General features: G+C 41.2%; 2 protein-coding genes across 3 annotated transcripts in view; both read right to left on the reverse strand.

Moving 5' to 3' along the window:
* LOC130082414 (uncharacterized) overlaps positions 1-2,944 on the reverse strand; it is a 109,750-nt gene extending 106,806 nt beyond the window's left edge. The window contains exons 1-2 of one of the 2 annotated variants that reach the window (XM_056247271.1): positions 2,884-2,944; positions 2,418-2,486 (exon numbers count right to left, since the gene is read on the reverse strand). In XM_056247271.1, coding sequence (XP_056103246.1) covers positions 2,418-2,486; positions 2,884-2,929 — 115 coding nt within the window. In that variant the 5' untranslated portion in view covers positions 2,930-2,944. Of the gene's footprint in view, positions 1-2,417; positions 2,487-2,879 lie in introns of both variants that reach the window. The other variant, XM_056247272.1, reaches the window with a different exon arrangement.
* Positions 2,945-11,034: 8,090 nt separating this feature from the next.
* The window catches only part of LOC130082413 (alpha-tectorin-like), a 226,432-nt gene continuing 216,114 nt past the window's right edge, over positions 11,035-21,352 (reverse strand). The window contains exons 39-46 of the mRNA XM_056247270.1: positions 20,953-21,224; positions 14,017-14,136; positions 13,733-13,917; positions 12,871-13,028; positions 12,432-12,674; positions 12,076-12,238; positions 11,435-11,537; positions 11,035-11,339 (exon numbers count right to left, since the gene is read on the reverse strand). Coding sequence (XP_056103245.1) covers positions 11,236-11,339; positions 11,435-11,537; positions 12,076-12,238; positions 12,432-12,674; positions 12,871-13,028; positions 13,733-13,917; positions 14,017-14,136; positions 20,953-21,224 — 1,348 coding nt within the window. The 3' untranslated portion in view covers positions 11,035-11,235. The remainder of the gene's footprint in view (positions 11,340-11,434; positions 11,538-12,075; positions 12,239-12,431; positions 12,675-12,870; positions 13,029-13,732; positions 13,918-14,016; positions 14,137-20,952; positions 21,225-21,352) is intronic.

Here is a 21,352-nt window from a genome sequence, read left to right on the forward strand (position 1 = left end):
AACCAAAATTGTACTTCATCTAGACAACCTAAAAATGATGAAAGGGCAGAGGGATCATTTCTCTTGATTGGAACATACATTTGAGTGTCGTCTGCATAACAGTGAAAAGATACCCCATGTCTTCTTAGAATGGTGCCCAGCGGTAACATGTAGAGGGAAAAAAGAGAAGGCGCTAAGATGGATCCTTGTGGAAGACAACAGTTTAGATGCGCAACAGAAGAGGAGTAATTTCCTAACTTTACTCTGAAAGTTCGACCCATGCTTAAAAATAAGAATAAGGTCAAACTATGATTCATAATCATAGATTCAAGCTTTTTCACTGCCATCATTTAAGTTCATATTGAGGTTTCGCAAATTTGTCTTTAAACGGTGCCTCTGTTTGAAAAACAGCGTTCAGTCATAAAATTCTTTGTTTTTTCTACAAACTGTGCTACATCTGGAAAATACTCATTGACGAACACCCCCCTCTTATTCTTTGTATATTTAAGAAACAGTTTGATGTCATCTACATCATAATTGCGGCAGGAAAGCTCACTTTGTGACAAAGTAACACTTGACTTGAGTCAGATAATTCACTGTCGCTCTCTGAATCCACCTGATCAGCAACATCTTCAAGTTCTAATTTCTTTTGTTGTCTATGAGCTATAACTGACTTCTTCCTTTTTAGTGGCACTTTAAATACTGTTTGTTCTGAAACAGATTCATTAGGCCTACCGTCAACCTCACGAACATCCCGCATAACAATGTCTGATTCTGTTTTATCGCTTGACTCACCTCTGTCTTCCTCGTTAACAACAACTTTTTCAATTTCGGTTTCCTCCTCCACTGAAACCACATCATCCTTCAAACTCCCATCGCGTTGAGCTCCATCAAGTTCACTCGCCCACACCACCGCTGATTCCGCCTCAACCGCCGGCTGCACAGTGACGTTAGCTACACCTTCAGTTTCAGCCAAACGATTGTCGTCTTCTTGTTTGCTAGGACAAGTTCGAACCAAATGACCGACTTTACCACAGCCGAAGCATTTGATTTTATCAGTGGTGATGTAAACCACATAAACTCCTCCACTCGAAAATTCAACGCAAGATCTAGATCAACGTCGTTGTTTACAACCATGTAAACTGAGCGTCTGAAAGACAACATGCTTCAGTAAAGGAGAAACGCGGCCGATTGGAATCTTTTTAATCGACTAATTTTCCGTAACGAGATAGAGCCTGTGTCAAAACAACATAACTAACAAACGGCGGGACATTCGAAAGGGTGACTCTTTTAGACAGCAATGAAAGGGGCAAGACGGGAGTGAGAACACCGTCGAGAATAATTCCCCTCTGAACTACCTCATATGCCTTTTCTACTGTATTGAAAAAAATAACAATAGCGCTATTCATTCTCGAGGCAGACATTATGTTTTCATACCCCACAATTTCCCCCACAGCCAAACAACAGCTCTCCACACTCACGGTAGACGCCACTTTTACCCCGTGACGACGTGTGAGTGAACTCAACCCCCTGTGCACCTGGAACCGCCATGTTTCACACACACCAAAAAAACCACCCCCTACAAAAATAAAAAAAACCTCTCTAAACCATACACAAAAAGAAAAAGAAAAAAAAAGATAGAAAAAATGAAACACAAGCACGAGTCACCACTCACGCTCACACTCCCAGCATGCACTCCGATAAAGAGAGAGAGAGAGATGTCATGGAAATTGATTTACAAAGACCGCAAAGAATAGGCCTACATAAAATGTGGATAACAGACACATGTTGGTTCTTCCCCAAAGCGAGAACATGTTGCATATGTCATATGTAGGTCTATATGTTTTATATATTGTTTGCCTTGACAACACCGTTCATAAGAGATGCAGCTCTGAAGAGCGACATTATATTCACGAGTTACTGTAGGAGCAACAATTACACTCTTCTCAATTATTCCAGATTCCTCGCCTGCACAATCACAAGAAGATCATCATCATTCAAAGAAACCTATGTGACGCACTTGAATGTGTCCTGACAGTGTGTCCCCTCTGTAAGCGGATATATGTACATGTGTATATGTGTGTACATAAATAAGCAGTGATATTTAAACTAGATGTCTCACTATGAAATTTTTATTATTACTCATTTATTTTTTTCCCCAGGAATGGCTTCCCCTCGGCTGCAAACTACTGTACCTTCAGTATATTACTACAGTCCATTAATAAGAGCAAATATTTTGCATATATACTATATATCAAATCAAAATGATAATATATCAAATTGTAGTATTGGAATGTGTTACAAATTGCAAAATAAAATGCAACTGTAACACATGACATTTTATATTTAATTTCCTATATACCATAGGTTTTATATGACATATTAAGCCTCCTAAATAAATACATAATCTTCCAGAATAATTTATCACATTTTATTACCAGTCGTTATGTCCGTGGTTGTAGTTTCCGTGGTTTGGATTGTGGTTGTCTCTGCTATAGTACTTCTAACTGAAAAAAAGAGAATAGACTATTACATAAAAACAACTCTTACATATACAGAGGACACATGTAAATATATTTCCCTGCACAGGTGAGATAAAACGGAGCGTTGGATAAAACATATGAAACAAAGTCACAATTGTGAGATATAAAGATTGTCAGACATTTATTTATGTAATGCATTTGGATGGAAATGACATGAGTGTGTTGCGAGGGATTTGTTTCGGTATAATGACTGAACGCAAAACAACCAAGTGTTTGAGATTTGTGCAGTTCATAAATGTCACAAATTTCAAACACATTGTGCCTGGCTTCGGGGTTTTGTCTCAAAACATTTATGTGTTGCAATAGAACTGCAGTGTATATTGATTCAGTAATTTTATATGACAGATTATAAAACACTCACCATTAATCATCAGCAGCGACACACACAGTGAGATCAGAAACCTCATTGTGACAAACAGCACCTGCACACACATTTACAACACACACGCACACACACACAGACACACACACACACACGCACACACACGCACACACACGCACACACACACACATGAAATATGTTTCTTATATGTTGTTGTATTTTATTATTTCTTTGTTGTGCACATTTGTAAAAGAACTATAACATTCACTTAAATACTTAAATAAGAAACAGCCAAACTCATTAGAGCCGAATGGGATAAAACAGAAGTAACTTTACCTGAGGTCAGATCGGCTGCAGAGCAATCTCAGATTGATGACTGGTCTATGAGATTCTCTCTTCAGTAGTTCAACACAGTGATGCTGAACTGCAGATCTCACAATCTCATCAGTGCCTTAAATACCTGTAGGTGGACCTTTACTGGAACTAGATGTCATTTCTCAACAATTTCTTAAACCAGTTTTTTTCATGTGACATTGAGATATTTGTTATTTGAACTGATAGTTTCCTTGTGAACACCTGCATTCAGAAAGACATTCTTTCACTTTGTGCTTGAATAGATGTGAATATAGATGGAATGTTTTTTATGAATTTGTTTAGCACTTTTCCAAAAGCAAATGTACAAAAATAGTAAAACACACAGTGAGTGACCCAAAGGTCACTGGAAAGATCCATGTTAATTTAATGGTGGTAATTAATTATTAGTTTAAATAATGGTCTCATTAAAAGCTTTAGAGTTCATCTCTAATACATATTGGATGCAGGCAGTGGTGGATTGTGCAAACTAACACAATCATAAGAGAAATACAAAAAATACATATCAAATGTTTTTTTGAAAGCAACTAACACCTCAAAGCTAAACCCTGAAGTAAACTGTAATGGCTTTTAAAACAGCTGGGAAACGGCATGCTAGTTTGCAGATTAGCATTAGACAAACGGGTGTCTAATATTTGGGTATCGACAGTGATGGAAAGAACAATGAGAAACAGCAACAAATTCAAATCATGGAAACTAATTTACAAAGACCGCAAAGAAAACATCAGATTAGGCTAACAGACGTATCTATGAGATTCTGATAAGTGTGTCATCAGTTTTTCTAAAATGTTTATGCATGGATACATTTGAGTTCACATTGTGAATGCTTGAGTTAATTATAATCTGTTCTTGTGTCTTCTGAATGTGAACATGGTTAAACCATGGTGAAGAATGTGGGCATTTTTGTGTAAAGTTTTGCAGAAAACGTTGAGAAAATTGAAATGTGTTTGATAACAGGTGAAATGTGTTTATAGTTTTGAGAAATGTGTTGTTGTCTTAAGAACTGAATTAATTGTCATTGTGAATGTATCAGTTCAAAAAATAAATTTGTATTTTACATTCTCCCTTCCCAAAATGGGAAGAGTTTAATGCATTATGTGAACAGCATTTACAGCAAATCCAGGTCAGTATTCAATTATGCATAAAACACTTTTTGACAAGCTGAATAAATGAACATTAATGTATTAAGAAGCATGAATTAATGAACAGGAGTTTATTTTAAATATTATTAAATAAATCATTTGTTTATTGTTCATTTATTTTTTGCATTAGTTATAAAGTTAACCATAATTCACACGCAGTAAATCTGGCACTAATATAAAGAACATTTAATTCTCTGAACTACAGTAAAGTATGAGCATCTCATGAAAAGGACTGTGTATTTCCTTGATTAACCTGATATTCAGGTTCACTGTCATTTTTTACATTTCAGAGGTTTTAGGAAACCAACAGAATGGATTCCAGACGGTAAATGATGAAGTCACCAAACTGCAGTTGTCAGTGGGTTTTTCCATAAATTTTTGCAAATGTAGTTGATCTGGATTCCCCAAATCTACTTACAGTACATGACTGTCACCACTGCATTAACAGTCTTTTATTTTATTTTGCATTATCACACAATGGCAAATACTGTGTGGTGATTGCAGTTTCTGAACATTTTTACAAATGGGCAAAATAATCATGTTAAAACCAATCATCAAGAATTCAGTAGATAATGATTATGTGATTATTATTAATGATTATTATCGATAAAGACAATAAGACATTCCTCTATGAATGTACAGCACAAACCTGAACATTGTTAGCTGATCGTATCTATTGGCTCTCAGTGAAGCTCAAACCTCATGTACAAAACAGACACTGAAGAGGACAAATGCTGTTTAATTATTCCCTAAACAACCTCTGATTGATTAGCAACTAATTGAATTAAAATAGAGACAACTTTGACCCAAATGTTCATCATAAGCTTTTGTGTCTATAAGGTAAATGGATGTTAAAGTTGCTCTAAGCGATGTCACACGTTTTTTAGGCCAAAACATTTTTTGTCACATACAGCAAACATCTCCTCACTAACCGCTGGCTGCCTGTCCCCTAAACACACTGTAAAGAAACGCGATCTATGCAGACAACCCAGGCTCCACAAATGGCAACAAAAACAAACTGCAGCAACCCGCTCCACGAAACATGACAAACTGTTCCAGCCAATAACTGACAAGAAGGACTTGGGGGCGGGGTTTGGGGGGTCAGTGTGCGGATGAGGAGGAGGGAGGGTCTAGCTAGCCTCCGTTTTGTTTGAAAATTATTTAAACGTCAACAAGAAGTCACGTCACCTGACATCGCTTAGAGCACCTTTAAGTCAAGTCAAGTCAAGTCACATTTATTTATATAGCGCTTTATACAATACAGAGTGTTTCAAAGCAGCTTTACAGAGATAACAAAATGCAACAAAGTTTGTTTCCAGAAGAAAGAAGCGTCACAGTCCAGCTTAAGTAAGTTCAGTGATGTTTAATTTTGTTGTAAAAGTTGTCAGGTTTATAATGGACGCGCACTGCTGTGGAGATGCTGCGGCAAATGTGTCGCATTATTCATATTGCGTAGTTATACCCAGTGGGGAAACTCATTTTCCTTGAATTCTGAAGCTTAAAATGTAAAACGCATTTTGCAGCAGCACAGCCAGCTGCGGCAACTGCACATCCAATGGCGCGGGTGGCTCCAGCATGTGCGCCAATGAGCTATTTTTAGGTCATACACGTCAGAGCCCGCCACAAGGGGCTTGGCCCTAGCCCATAAAAGCCGCCGAAATAGCCATTTTGCAGATTTCATCTCCTTCAGTGACATACTTCACGTCTCTTACCCCTTTTCCACCAAGGCAGAGCTGGTACTGGTTCGGAGCCAGAGCCTAGTTTCAAATCGGTTCTTTGTTTTTCGACCACCAACCAGTAAAAGTGGTTCTTAAGTAGCACCAAATCATTGCTGGTCTAGAAGTAAGAACCGCTTACGTCAGCGGCTGGGGGCGGGGTTGCCGTGACCAACAAGACGAACAGAAACTTGTGACCGCCATTTTTTAAATAGCAGCTAATCATGCTAATAGCAGCTTGATTGTAATCTCCGTTAAAGCAAGTTACGGCGAGCTGCACAAATGTGCTGGATTCGCCGTGTTTGGATACCGATGTAGGTTTGCAAAGCCATGAGTAACGTAACGACCGGCATTGTTGATGGAAGGCTTGTTCGAGATGCATCGGAGCGGCGTGGACTGATCGGAGCTGCGGGAGTGTTTGGAGAGCATACGACTACTTCTGCTTTTGGATCGCTCTCGCAGTTCGAGATTCGCAGTGACAAACCATCTCGAACAAGCCTGGTGTGTTTGTGTGTGCCGCGCTAGCGTTGCTGGGCAACATGAGATGTATACAGTGACGTGAGATCTGGCTCTGTGATGGCTCTCTAGCCTGTGGAAAGGCAAACCGGTTCTTTGAAAGCTCGTCAGTCGAACCAACTCCGAACCAGCACTAGCTCTAGCTCTGAACCAGCACCTGGTTCTTGTTGGTGGAAAAGGGGTATCTGAGTCCTCTGAAAAAGCTTTGCCGTGGAATCCAGCTCTACAGTTAGAGTGTGCATCTCTCAGCGGATGTCGCCTTCATTCCAGAAGCCGTCTTTCCCTGTCGTGTCTCTGACCAGCAGGCTCCGTCACAGGCCTGCTCCGTTCTTCCCCGAGGTCCATCAGGAACTGTCGAAGACGTGGCGCGCTCCCTAATCTGCACGCACAGGATCCTCTGTCGTATGGAGAACATGGTCGTGCTCGAGAGCCACCTGTGGCTCTCACTCACGGACATCAAGGAGGCAGATAGAATGGTGTTCCTCGATGCCCCGGTTTCCAGTTCAGGTCTCTTTGGCCCGGCGGTGAAGGGCTCCTCTGAGAGGTTCACTGAGGCTCAGAAGTCATCCCAGGCGATGCGACACTTCCTCCCCAAGCGTTCTAGCTCGTCCTCGAGCAGGCCCAAGTCCGCGCCTTCTCCGTCTCCTCAGCGAGCAAAGCCCGCCAAGCAGGCCACTCAGCCCCGCCCTGTGGCTGAAGCTCGCCAGCCCGCTAAGCAAGCTAAGCGCCACCCACAGCCCCGGCGCCAGGGTCAAGGGTCCTCGTCCCAGCAACAGGTTGGATCCGGCTTCCTCCTAGCATCGGGGGGGAAAGGGAGGGCTCGTGTTTCGCGCTAGCCGGACCACCCTCCAAGAGGCCCAAAAAACTTCTCACAGCTCCTTGTTTAGTTCAGGCGGCTGGGGATTTTACTACTGTAAACAGACCCGCTGCACTGCGCGCGCCTTTGCAAACAAATGCTGTTTTCATGGCGACCCAAATAAAGCACAAAAAGAGTATGTTTCAAGCACGGGTTCACCACCCCCTGTAAGCTCAGAGTTCTAGAGCTGCAGTTCAACCAGCTACTCGGTGCGGCGTTTTGCATGGCGTCCCCACTGCGTATAGCTACACAATACGAAGTGGACGTTCTCGAAAGGGAACGTACTCGGTTACTAACGTAACCTCGGTTCTCTGAGAGTAAGGTAACGAGTATTGCGTATAGCCGGCCGCACTGAGTAGCACGGCAATATGCCGAATACCAAGCTTACATTAGCTACTATTCCCCACCAATTCACAAGCACAAGAAAAAAGTATTTTAAACTTACATTTAATACCCCTGGAACTCAATGGAAGTTGATTGAAGATGGCATAGTTGGTAGTGTTGTTATAACCAGTCAACTGAACCAACAATCTTTTCACAAAACTGACAAAACCTTGTCAAACTGTCAAAATCCATCAACATTCCGTGCATGAGCTACTTTCTGACATTCAAACTGAAAGTGGGTGAATATCAAAATACATGATAGAAACATTTTGTTAAACCACTAACAAGTGTTATGTTGACAACACTATTGAAACAATTACTTTGTATTACAACCTTACATGAATAAATAGGCCATTCGGCCCTGGAATAATAGGGTATTCTATTTGTCCATTCTATTGGCTCTGTTCTGTTTTGAAGACCTATTTTAAAGTCTAATTTAAGGCTCTCAGAAATAAATAGTATGGGTATATTATACATTTTCTGAGTCATCAGACTGGCTTGAGTATTGAAGTTGTTGAGTTTTGTGTCCCTGGTGTTCTGCCACAAGAATAAAAGAAAGCATACAGTTTAGGCGGAAATTGTGAAAAAATGTGTGTTATTTCTAGTTTAAAGAAGTCATGTGACCTCTGTGTTTGTCAGACAGATTCACTACTGGGCTTAAATTAAAGCCTAAAAGTTCCCCTTTCCAACGATACCAAGCACCATATTATGGAATAATGACAATATCCCTAGCATGAGCTTAAACCAGATATACACCAGATTTTAAAAAACTGAATTTATTTTAGGGGGTTAGTAACTTTATGAGCTGGAAAAAGTGATTTCGCTACCACCTCTGCACTGCTATCGGGATTTTTCTAGTACTAGGGGTGTATACCTTGCCAAAAAACAATGATAGCATTTGTCCCCCCGATGATACCGATCAACCCCCCTGGCTCATGGACTAAAAATGTGGATGTGAAATGAGAAATAAGCTAATGTAAATCTGACACATTTAAAAACCTGCTATACTGAATTTACTGGCTAAACTACAACATGACATACCAGGCCAAAGAGTCTTTCACATGTTCAGCATGTTAACCCTTAAGACCAACTGGAAAAATCAGAATAAGCAGTTCATACTTTATATTACTTTCTACTATATAAAACTTATCTAATAGCTCATATATTTATCTTAACACGTTTGAAAGGAATTTGCAATCTGAATCACACAATATGGTCATTGACTACTGACGTACAGTATTGCTGATTATGATCAAATGTAGATATCTACTAAGTATTTGATCTGTAATATTTTGTCAAATCTAAACAGGTTTAATAATAGAAACCTGGTCTGTGTGTCCTATTCTGTCCCTGTAGGTGATTTGCAAACTTTGATGTTTTCATTGGAAGATGGAGATGTTGCACAGTCATAGCAGACATCATAACCCATAGAGGATGGATAAGTGAATGGCCTGTGCTGTAGCTTAACATTTAAGGCTGTGAGTGTACTTAGCCAGTGTCCCCCAAAGGAAGGCTGAGACAGTCACTTTACTTTTGTTCTATTAAAAATAAAAAAATAAGGCTTTCATCTTTGTAGTAAGTTACTGGGGAAATTAAGCACTCACAGCACAAATGGTTAACACCTCGACAAGCTGCCCCACGAGTTTACATTTTTCAGATTCTTAAATTTGTAATACCACAGTGTGCAACATCTAGGTATAATAATAATAGGTATAATAATCTGGTATAATAATCTGTTGATACCGTAACATTAAATCTGATTGGTTTGCATGGGCGACATCATATATAAATGGAATGCGGCCCTTGAGACTTGCACTTTGACCATATTGTGGCCCAGTGGAAAAAAAGGTTGAGAACCACTGGAGGAAGATGGATAAGCTATTGTGTATCTGACACATTTAAAGGTGCTCTAAGCGATGTCACGCGTTTTTTAGGCCAAAACATTTTTTGTCACATACAGCAAACATCTCCTCACTAACCGCTGGCTGCCTGTCCCCTAAACACACTGTAAAGAAACGCGATCTCTGTAGACAGCCCAGGCTCCAAAAAAACAGCAACAAAAACAAACTGGGCTAACCCGCTCGACGAAACATGACAAACAGTGCCAGCCAATCACCGACAAGAAGGACTTGGGGGCGGGGTTTGGGGGGTTAGTGCGCGGATGAGGAGGAGGGAGGGTCTAGCTAGCCTTCATTTTGTTTGACAATACTTTAAACGTCAACAAGAAGTCACGTCACCCGACATCGCTTAGAGAACCTTTAAAGACCTGTTCTTCTGAATCCTGGAAATACTACAACTTGACATACCAGGCCAAAGAGTCTTTCACATGTTCAACATTAACCCTTAGAGGCCAACTGGAACACAATACCTTTTATAGGTTAAAACACAAAAAAGCAGTTCATACTTTATATTACTTTCTACTTTATCAAACTTTAATAGCTCAAATATTTATCTTAACAAGTCTGACAGGAATGTGCAATCCGAATCACACCATATGGTAATTGACTACTGACATATTGCTTTTTGTTTATGATCAAATGCAGAAATCTTCTAAGTATTTGATCTGTAATATTATGTCAAATCCAAACATGTTTTGTAATAGAAACACTTTCACACAACCTTCAACAATATGGTATTAACAAGAATAATTATAACGTTCAAAAATATAAGAACAGTTTTATCTGAATGTTGCATAAATGCAGCAGTGTCTCTCAGTGGTCAACAGTTATTAATGTTAATATTAATTTATTTGGTAATCTGAACACTGACTGAACCTCACCCCATCTTGCTTTCTAAAAAAGAACAATTCAACCAGTGCTGCAACATTCTTCAAACAACTGAAAGTAAAATAGCAAAACTCTTCTCATGCATATCATCATAGCATCACGATGGAAAATAAGTAAAACAATTGCAAAGATAACAGTAAAAAGATAATGTTTTGATTCTTAATCTTTCTTGTACTTTTACTTAACAAAAATGAAAAATAGACTGAGGCCAAGCAAAATGTATTTATTTTTCCCTCGTTTAGATAATTCAGAACTTTTTCTCGCCTTAAACAAAATGCCTGAATAAAAAAATGACAACACAATTTTTAGGAAAAGAAAGTCACATTAGTTTATTGCCTACAATAACAATATCACAAATCACCACAGAAAAGGAATGGCCAAATTATGTTTTTGCGTTATTTGAATAAACATGAATCTGATGGTCTTTGTTGTATCAGCACATTCCCTCAAGTAATACAGAATTAATGTACTATATAGAAATAAACGTAAATGATTAAATAATAATTCCTTTATTAGTCCACATGAAGTGCATGGTTTAGAAACCCACAACCAGTGTAGCATCAGTTCCATTAATTAAAACTACTCTAGACAATATGCATGTAAATTGTTGTGGTACTAAACTAAAAGTGTGTGAGGACACTCATCAGAGGAACAAGTATCAGCATCAGAGAACCACACAGACAAGAAGCCTCAGATGCCTTCACTTGTTCTGGGACCCACTTATCTGTGAACAGGGAATATAGTGCAATGCAGTGAAATATAATATATTTACATATAAACCTTTATTTACTGAATAATTAAAATAAATGAGATGTTCACCTGTGTTCCCTTCAGACAACACCAGAGGACCCAGGGATATGGAAGTACTGTCATGGAAGTCCAGAGACCTGCGCTCTCTCCACTGGTGTCCAGAGCCACAGTCCTAATAGAGGAAAGAGCAAAATCCAGCTGTGTGAATCTCTGTTAAATATCACTGAACAAACAAGATAAAGGAGTGCACAAAGTATCCAGAAGAGGGAAGTCTTGAACATTAAGGGCAAGATTTACTAACAGATAGAGCCAACACAAAACCTCTTTTGACATTAAAAAACTACAGTCAGGATTTTCTAGTCTCATAATGAAGAATTAGCCATGAAAACATGTGGACATGTGGAAAACATTGCGGCTTATTACATTATTAACATTACCAATCTAACTAATATTAGTGTTTGATCAACAAGGATTTATAAACTGCAGATTTTAAAACCTTTACATGTACCATTTACCCACTACATTTTACTATAGATAGGCCTACTCCATATACTGTACACAGACAGAGACACTGGCTAATATAATTGATAAATTAGGTTGATATTCAACACATACAGTGAAAAAATATTTCACAACTACAGGCTACTAAAGCAACTCTTGAAAATGTAACATTATAATTTCATGACCTATGAGAGGTTTTGTAAACTGACCGTTGAGCAGCGATTGCTTGACAGAAGGCAAAGGTGAACAGCGCAGTGCAGGTAAAGCCTAGTGGAGTTTGCAGTGAAGATAAACATCCTGAAGGAGAAACGGCTGGATGTCGAGACGCCGTTCTGCAGCAGATCCACTGTGTCGTCATTTGGATTGGGACACCTGAGAATATCAATAATCACAAATCCTTTCAATTTTGTATTAACTGTTTCAAATGATCTCATGCTTTAGTTCTGAAATACTGAAAGACAAAGCATGTAAGGCAATCCTAAAAAGTATATGATTATTATTTATTCAAATGTTACGTTGAGTTAAGGCTATAGGCTTAAAAGAATAGAAAGAAGCCCTGCTTTACTCTGAAAGGATGAGATCCCAGCGGAGGCTGTAATCGGGATCATTCACAGGTGTAGCCCAACACGTGTCCATCACCAGGGCGAACTGGCGGCTGTCGACCCCCTCAACACGAACTTCCACATGCATCTCCTGGTCGAGCTCTGCATCCACTCTACCAGTGAAGGGCCGGGTAAACTCATCATCCTCATATGGGATCATCCGGACCTGATATCTGCCTTCATCTGGAAGAGGCTTGATCACTATGCTGTCGAAATAATGGATAGATCTGTGTTAAAACTTCTTTGTGTTATGGGTAAAATTCTGCTTAAGGAGTAAACCATATATGTTCTTGGTTTAGAGAATATTAGCATATATTTACTTTATATATACACACACACGCATTTAATATTTTGTTTTGGTGAACTACTTTGCTGAAACCAGAATTTGTATTTGACTCGCACCTCTCCAGTGGGTTGATTTCCACATTCATGGAAAGTGTTTGTGATTGAGGATAAACACAGCTGAAAGAAAGCTTCAGGATTTTCTCTCTGCTGATGAGATCTTCTGACCTCGGTGTCCCCAGAATAAAGTTATGATAGATGAAGTGGGTGCCGTTAGCCTGTAGACAACAAATATAACATTTTATAATTTAGCCTAAATTGAATTCAAGGTATTTTAAAAAGGCTGCATCTTTTTGTACTACAGCAGTATTTTCTTTGCACTAAGTAAAAAAAAAAAAAAAAACGTTAGATGCTATTTATAATTAGTGCAAATAGTGGCAGATACTATTTGCACCTTAGCGTATTGTAGTAATAATATTATAAAACAGTCTGCAATAATAATAAATGGACGCTACCTTACAGCCCTTAGAACAATGAACCATGGTTTTGCTACACTAACCATAGTTTAGCCATGGAATTTGTAGTAAAACTGTGGTTATACAATTGGAAATCAATCTGCCAAAAAAAAATGGTTACTATACTTTTACCACAATAAAATGTTTATTTTCGTAAAGGGTGGGAGATTCCTTGTCCCTGTCCCTAAAGCCCACACTACACCTTCCCCTAACCCTACCATATTGAACCTGCTGATCAGTAAAGGTTCTCGAAGGTCCAGGAAGGGAGCCATGGTTTTGAGTGTAGGGAGGTTTGTTTGGGCCCTTTATTTTGTTGTTACAGATTCAGTATCCATACATACCTCTCTAGACACTTCTCAAATTCTCAAAGAGATTCCCCAAGGGGTCAGATCAAACTCTGTTGATCCTATCAGACACTACAAATATTTAGATGGTGTATTGAATAGATTATGCATAGTTAAACCTACCAGAAGATTTGTTCCACAGATGTGTTCATCATTATCAAAATGGAATTCCACTCTGCCATTCCGGACCGTTCCTTTGCAGCTGGGATCATTGAGGTGTAAGACATCAGCTGGAAAACCAGCCTCAAAGAGCTGACAGCGAGACACAGATATAGAGCCAGAGCTGCTTTCACAGGTTTCTGAGAAATCTGAGAGGGGATTAAAAGACAAAATATTGTCATTAAGGTAATGTCGAAACTAATGACGAAAAAATTATTTTTACTTTTTTTTTGTTAAATGATACCAACCAAAAGAGTCAGGTTGTGGTCTGTGATGGTCTTCGTTACATAAACAGCCATAAACACCATTTTTCTTCCCACACCATTCATCCTCAGAGCAGCTGAGCTCAGAACAGCGATCTCTCACATCTAAGAGGAAAAGATAGATAAAATACAGCACAAAGACACTGAGTCATTTTAACAGGGACAACAGTTAACATTCTGGTCCCCTGAATGAATTGTTCTGCAGTCCTCAAGGTTATAAAATATATATTTTTCGAGTGAATTAAATGGGTCATCTAATTTTTAATCATTCCCCCTTGAGATCCATAGATAGTTCACTTTCCATCCACCTGACCATAAGAAATAAATTGCCGGATGGGGGGTGGGGGGTAGGGGGTGGTGATATGTTTGGGATTTCCAAATAAATGCCTTCCAACGATTACTTTTTCACATGATTTGCAGTCAAGTCCAATATCGGTACGGCTGGCTCAATGTGACATGCAGTGTTGGGCAGCAGGATTGCTAAAAAAAATTGCTTAATGGTAGTGCTGATTTTTTTTTATCATAACTATTAAAATCATAGTCTATTAATTTTTTTTCAGGAAACACAGGACGAGATGTAATACATCCTTTAAGTGCAAGCGCGTACCAGGAGAATGTACTTGACCTTGGCAATGTAGTTGTCATAGTGGAGTTTTCCGGTGGGCATCCTAGTACACCTCAGCCTTATTGGATGTTTTGGCCATTATAACTAGACATCCTTGGCTGAGGAAGGCCCTACGGGGGTGATCAAGTCCCCGCAGTGTATCCCCCAATCACCTAATCAAGCTGGAGCCCAGCAAGAGTCTTGTCTCTTTATCCACAGCCACTGGCTGCTTCTCTCAGCTGCCTCAGACATTGCTTTGATGGCCTGGTGCAGACTCTGGCCTCTGATTCCCAGGTCTCCAAGCAGTCTGGTGGTAGACACTGACACAAACCCCCTGCACCCCACCTCCACTGGACGGACTTCAGTTTTCCATCCGCGATCTTGTGCTTCAGCAGCCACCTCAGCATAGCGTAGTTGTTTACGCTCATATGCCTCATCCACTGAGTCCTCCCACGGTACAGTGAGTTCAATGATGAAGACCTTCAGAGAGAGGGACCAGAGAACTATGTCAGGCCTAAGTGTGGTGATTGCAATCTCTGGAGGAAAAACGAGCCGCAGACCAACATCCACTAGAATCTTCCAGTCACAGGCCCCTCGAAGCTGACCATGCTCCAGAGAAGTGGGCCTGCAACTGGCTACCTTTGCCCCCATGCGGACAAAGTTGATATGCAGTGGATTGGGTGCTGATGGTGGTAGGGTTTGGAAGCAGTCCGTTTGTTTTCCAGGGTGGCTGCGAGGATCTTAAGGACTTGGTTATGACGCCACGTATAACGTCCCTGGGTGAGGCTGACTCTACACCCGGTCAGTGTGTGCTTGAGAGAACCTGGTCTGGAGCAGAGGGCACATCCTGGATCTTCACCCAACCACTGATAGAGAGTTTGCTAGGTGTTGGAAGAACATCATATGTAGCCCTGATGATGAAGCTGATTCGCTTCGCTTCCATGCTCCACAACTCCTTCCAGCTGATCCTCCTCCTCTCCACACTCTCCCAACGTGTCCATTGTCCCTGTTTACCAAGGGAAACTGCCTTGGTCCACCTTACTGCTTCTTCCTGCCGATGTATTTCCTCCACCACCAATTTCCTCCGTTCTGGTGCCGTGGCTGTATTCCAGTTGTTAGTTGTTAGCCCAAGGCCTCCTCTTCCCTGCTGGACATGCCCCAAAATGTCCGCAAGGCTGAGAGCGGTTGCTGCATCCTCCACCGCACTAGCTGGACTCCATTTGCGGCCTGCCACCAAGGTTGGTGCGTTGTTACTCACCATTGCATCACGAGATTCTATCAGTGTCATCTGAAGTCTTACTTTAGCACACTTGAATTCCTCTGTGAGACTGGTGAGGGGCAGTTCGAGGGCGCAATCTCCGTAGAGGCCTATGGTGGTAAGGCATCGAGGCACTCCAAGCCATTTCTTGATGTAGCCTGTGATTCCTCTTTCCAACTTCTCCACCGTTGAGATTGGGACCTTAAAAATGGTAAGGGGCCACAGCACTCGGGGAAGAAGGCCAAACTGTAAACACCAGGCCTTCAATCTTCCAGGGAGCTGAGTGTTGTTAATAGCCTGGAGCCCACTTCTGATTTCTTTCCGCAGCTGCTGTACCTGATCTTTATCCTTCAGCAGTGGTGTAGTCTACGTGATACGCAGGTATACGCCGTATACCCACTAGAAAATGTCAAGGATTTCCGTATACCCACTAGGAAAGGCCAAGGATCTCCGTATACCCACTTAAAAAAGCGCGAGTATTCTTAACAACATCGTTTTGTGACAGAACTTTCATTCATAAATTCACCCCGCCGTCTGTGTTTGCGCAGCGGATCGAATCGCGGAATCCAGTCACAAATGTAACTTAGCCTACTGTAAAGCGGAACGTCACGCAATTTGGCCATTTTTGAAAGAATAAATCAAAAGTAGGGATGTACAACGAATCAAATCCCGATATGTACTAGTGTGTAAACTAGTGTACTAGTGTGTAAAGCTCAAAAAGACTGCTATAGAAATAAACTCTGCATGTTCTGCGTGTTTCTGTGAATGAGCGCTCAATGTGTGCTCTACTAGCTACACACTGAAGCGCGCGTTACACTCATGGGGCTCTATCTTGCACTCGGCGCAAATGACTTTGTACACTGACGCTTGTATCATTCCTATTTTGCACACGCGCAAAGCGGGCTTTTCCCTCCACAGACACACGTCGGTTAACTAAGAAATACACTTGCGCTCCCCGGGGCGGTTCAGCGCAAAGAGGAGGCGTGTTCCGGCGCAAACTTTCCCTCATGCTATTTTGCTGTTCTATAAAACAAATGCGCCACTGACCAGAAAAAAAGTAGTCTAAAGTCAGTGGCGTGTTGCGCGTTGTTCATTATGCTATTTTAAGGGCGCATGCTTGGCCATAATCAATGTAGCGTGTGCACAACGCGCATACACTTTGATTCTCTCATCTAAGCAGCAGTTTTCATTTTTGAAAATCATACATTATTACGATAGATAGATAGATAGATAGATAGATAGATAGATAGATAGATAGATAGATAGATAGATAGATAGATAGATAGATAGATAGATAGATAGATAGATAGATAGATAGATAGATAGATAGATAGATAGATAGATAGATAGATAGATAGACAATTTATTATAAAAGCATTCGTAGCTTACACATTTACCCAAATTATCATCCGCCTGTTTAACAGAAATTGATTTGAGTTTCTCCATCCCCAATGTCACTTCTCTGTGTTTTACGGCCCTGACGAGAACGTTGCTCTCCTCGGCTGTGAACCGCTCCTGGCGCGCGCCAGGCAAATCCACCGTTATAATAGGAATCCGCTTTAGAAAAAGCGCGCCCGCTCTTAAAGGGAATGTGAGATGACGCTCTGATTGGTTTATTTCACGTTACGCCCAAACCACACCTATGAATAATGAAGCTACTTCAGACAAACCCTTTTTAGATTAGCGTCGGGCGCAAGAGGCATTTATCCCGCCGGGAAAATAGCAACAGCGCCGGGATCCGCCCACAAAGTTACTTGCGCTTTGCGCTTTGACACTTGCGTTTCAGATCGTTAAAATAGGGCCCATGGTGTTTTCAGCGTCTATGAAGAGGACATGCACACATTTGAACTTCATCGCAGACCTTTTATGAGAGTCACTTCACAAGAATTTTACCATTTCATTTGATAAAATTATCGTCATTCATTCGTATCATATACACTCACTTAAAGTCACTTTAAGACACTGGAGTCACTTATACACTTAAAGTCTTCATGACAACCTGTCAAAATAAAAGTTTTGTATAACGAAGAAAATATAACAGAAATATATTACTATTGCACAGTAGAGTATACTTCAAGTAGGCCTAATAATAATAATAATAATAGTTTATTAAAACACACAGAAGCTCAAATGTCTTTAATTTACAACCCACCATAATAAAAGTTTGTAGAGAGAAAGAAAGTAACTCGAAGGAATTATTAAAGAAATTGCATAGTAAGATGTAGCCTACTTTTTAAAATAATAATAATAATCAAATCTATTAAAACATACTTTTAAAGGAATATCACACAAGTTTTCACACGGGGGGGTAATATCACAGTATACTCACTACAAAAAACTAGACTACACCACTGTCCTTCAGGCTGGCATTAAACCACCTTCCAAGGCTCTTAACGGGCTGGTCAGATACTGTTGGGATGGGCTCCTCTCCAATGAAGAATCTGCAGTCAGAGAGCACCCCCTTGACAATGGAGATGCTGCGTGACTTTGATGGCTTTATCTTCATGCGAGCCCAGCTGATGTTCTCTTCCAGTTTTCCGAGGAGCTTCCTGGTACATGGTCATGGAGCAGTGGTGGTCAGAGTAGTGATGTCATCCATCAAAGCTCTGAGGGGAGGAAGGCGAGTGCCCAATTTAAGCCGCTGCCCACCCACTACCCATTTTGACGCCCAGATGATGACCTCCATTGCCATTGTAAAGGCCAGGGGTGAGATGGTGCATCCCGCCATGATGCCAACCTCCAAGGATTGCCAAGACGTGGTAAAATCAGCTGTGGTAAAACAGAACTGCAGGTCTTGGAAGTAGGATTTAACCAAGGTGGTAATAGTGTCCGTAATGTGAAAGAAGGTGAAGGCGGCCCACAGGAGTTCATGGGGCAACATCATGGAGGTCCTTTTTCCTTGCCTTTGCGGTCTGGATCTGGTGCCAGATCATGCTAGAGTGTTCCAAGCATTCAAAAAAGCCTGAGATTCCTGCTTTCTGTATTGATGTATCAATGTACTTATTTCTTTGAAGGTATTCGGACATCCTTTTAGCAATGACGCTGAAGAAGATTTTACCCTCTACATTTAGTAAGGATATTGGCCGAAATTGGCTGATGTTCTCCGCCTTCTTCTCCTTTGGGATCAGGACCCCCCTACGCCACACTTTGGGCACCATCTTCCTCTGCCACACTGTTCTCATGAGCTTCCAAAGAAACCTCAGGACATGCGGCGCGTTCTTGTATACCTTGTATGGGACTCCATTAGGACCTGGTGCTGATGCCGCCCTTGCCCGTTGTACTGCCTTTTCCACTTCTCTCCAGGTTGGAGGACCAGTCTCCATCTGATGTTCTGGAGAGTTAATTGGTGGGATGTCTGGTGGAATGGTCATCCGTTCATGTCGTTTTGGATCAGAGTGTGTCGCTTTTAGGTGATCTTCTAGGTCTTTCCTTGCTGCCTTCAGAGATCCACTTTTCTCTCTAATGAAAAGGCTTTTTAGAAACTTGAAGGGGTCTTTGTAGAACTGTGTTCTAGATCTTTCTTTTTTCCTTCTGCGTTTCCATAGGTTTTCTGCTCTGCGGAGGGATGCCAATCGGTTTTTGATGTCAGCTTGAAGCACCTCAATGCCTTCCTTTTCATCCTCCAAGGCTTTCTTCCACTGCTTCCGAAGTTGCCTCCTCTGTTGGATGAGGCGTTTGATCTCTTGTTGCATCCTGGAGGTTGTCGTAGTTGGAGACTTTTTCTGGCCTTTCCCTTCTTGTATACCAACTTCTTTTCCGCTGTGCCTTCTACGGTCAGGGACAAATTGCTGTTGATTGCTTCCCACTGTTTCTTGTCGGCAGCAGCTGGCCATTTCACTCGTGGTCTGTGCCCGACCAGCCTCCTCTCGATCGCGGGTCTGGAAAGTTGGGTGGGATTCTGTGATGTTGCCATCTCTGTGCTTGAGGGTACTTCCTTGATGACAGTGGTGCTGATGCACTGCAAGCTGTGGTTTAGGTCCGGTTGCTGTGCTTCATTCGACTGACTTGACTCCTTCAGCAGAAGGTAGTCATTGCGAGGCCCCTGTCTCTGGTTTCCCAAACACTTTCTCTTCCCCTGATGAATCCTCAACCCATGGTATGACGTTACTTTCCTCTAACCGCAGGCACATATCTGAAGTGTGCGGTGCCCTGCTGCAGATGTAACTACGACAATTCCTGTGGTGCTCTCCTGGTCTGCGCTTTTTCTATTCGTAATCGATTCCGGTCCACGGTCTGTTACCATAGTGTCAGCCGATGAGTCTTCTTGCACCCTCGCTCTCGCAGACTCTGAGGGTATTTTCTTCTGTTGTGTTTTCGTAGCCATAGCGGGTGTTTCCATATGCTACAAAAGCTATGGAAACTACAGCCATGGGTAGCTAGCCCATGACCGTCCCATTAGGGTCTGTTCCCTCCTGCCAGCTGTCTCTCCATGCCGTCACAAGGACTTTCCCCTGTCGTCAGCTGATCTTTCTCAGCAGTCACTGGACTTGTCCAGATATTCAGTTTTCAGGAAACACAGGACGAGATGTAATACATCCTTTAAGTGCAAGCGCGTACCAGGAGAATGTACTTGACCTTGGCAATGTAGTTGTCATAGTGGAGTTTTCCGGTGGGCATCCTCCCTTGATGGGTGATCCGAGGGACACATCGTCAGTAGTACACCTCAACCTTCATTGGATGTTTCGGCCATTATAACTAGACATTAAGAGCTAGCTGACTGATTTGTGAATTAATCATGTTTTTAAATTGTCATTCTTTTCTATTAATTTAGAAAATCAGTTAAACGTTAGATCAAAATCAGATCATGATTGTGAATCGTTCAGAAAGCTCATTCATCCTCTGAATCATTTGGAATCAGTTTCTCACTCTGAAAACTGTAACAGTAACACACAAAAAAAAAGACAAAAAATAAAAAAACTTGAATCCTATGTACCCGAAAACCCCACCCTGCTACTTTCTCTAAAGGTTAGCTTTCAGGTTAGTTCAGCTACCTACATTTTTAGTAACACTGGTGACAAAATCACAAAATAATCTGTGCTGAAATGTGATTTTGACTTACCGCACCGCAGACCCGAGCGCCATTCTGGGATCTGTATCTCCAAGATGGCACAAGCTGTCTCATAGGCCTCAACAGCTGAACATAGCATGCCATTTGTACGTGTGTAGAGACACAGATCATACACACAGGAGTAGAAGTAAGGTGCCGGGTCAACATGAAGATGGCAGTTCTGGAAGGGGCCAGAGGTGTTGGTGATAATACTACAGAGATCAGAATACCTCTGCCTGGATGGACACTCATCAACATTACCAGTCTGGTCTCTGGCACCGCAGCTGAAGAATACAAGGAAACTTTAGGTCAATTATATGTTTATATTTCAACAGAGAGAGTTTTTAATTTGGACACTGAGCACTCAACACAATACTAAAAGTAAAACAGAAAATTTAACATTTGAATGAAA

The sequence above is a fragment of the Rhinichthys klamathensis genome, unplaced genomic scaffold (genome assembly GCF_029890125.1).
Source record: "Rhinichthys klamathensis goyatoka isolate OS25496 unplaced genomic scaffold, OSU_Roscu_1.1 h1tg000045l_1, whole genome shotgun sequence".
Classification (NCBI taxonomy): domain Eukaryota; kingdom Metazoa; phylum Chordata; class Actinopteri; order Cypriniformes; family Leuciscidae; genus Rhinichthys; species Rhinichthys klamathensis.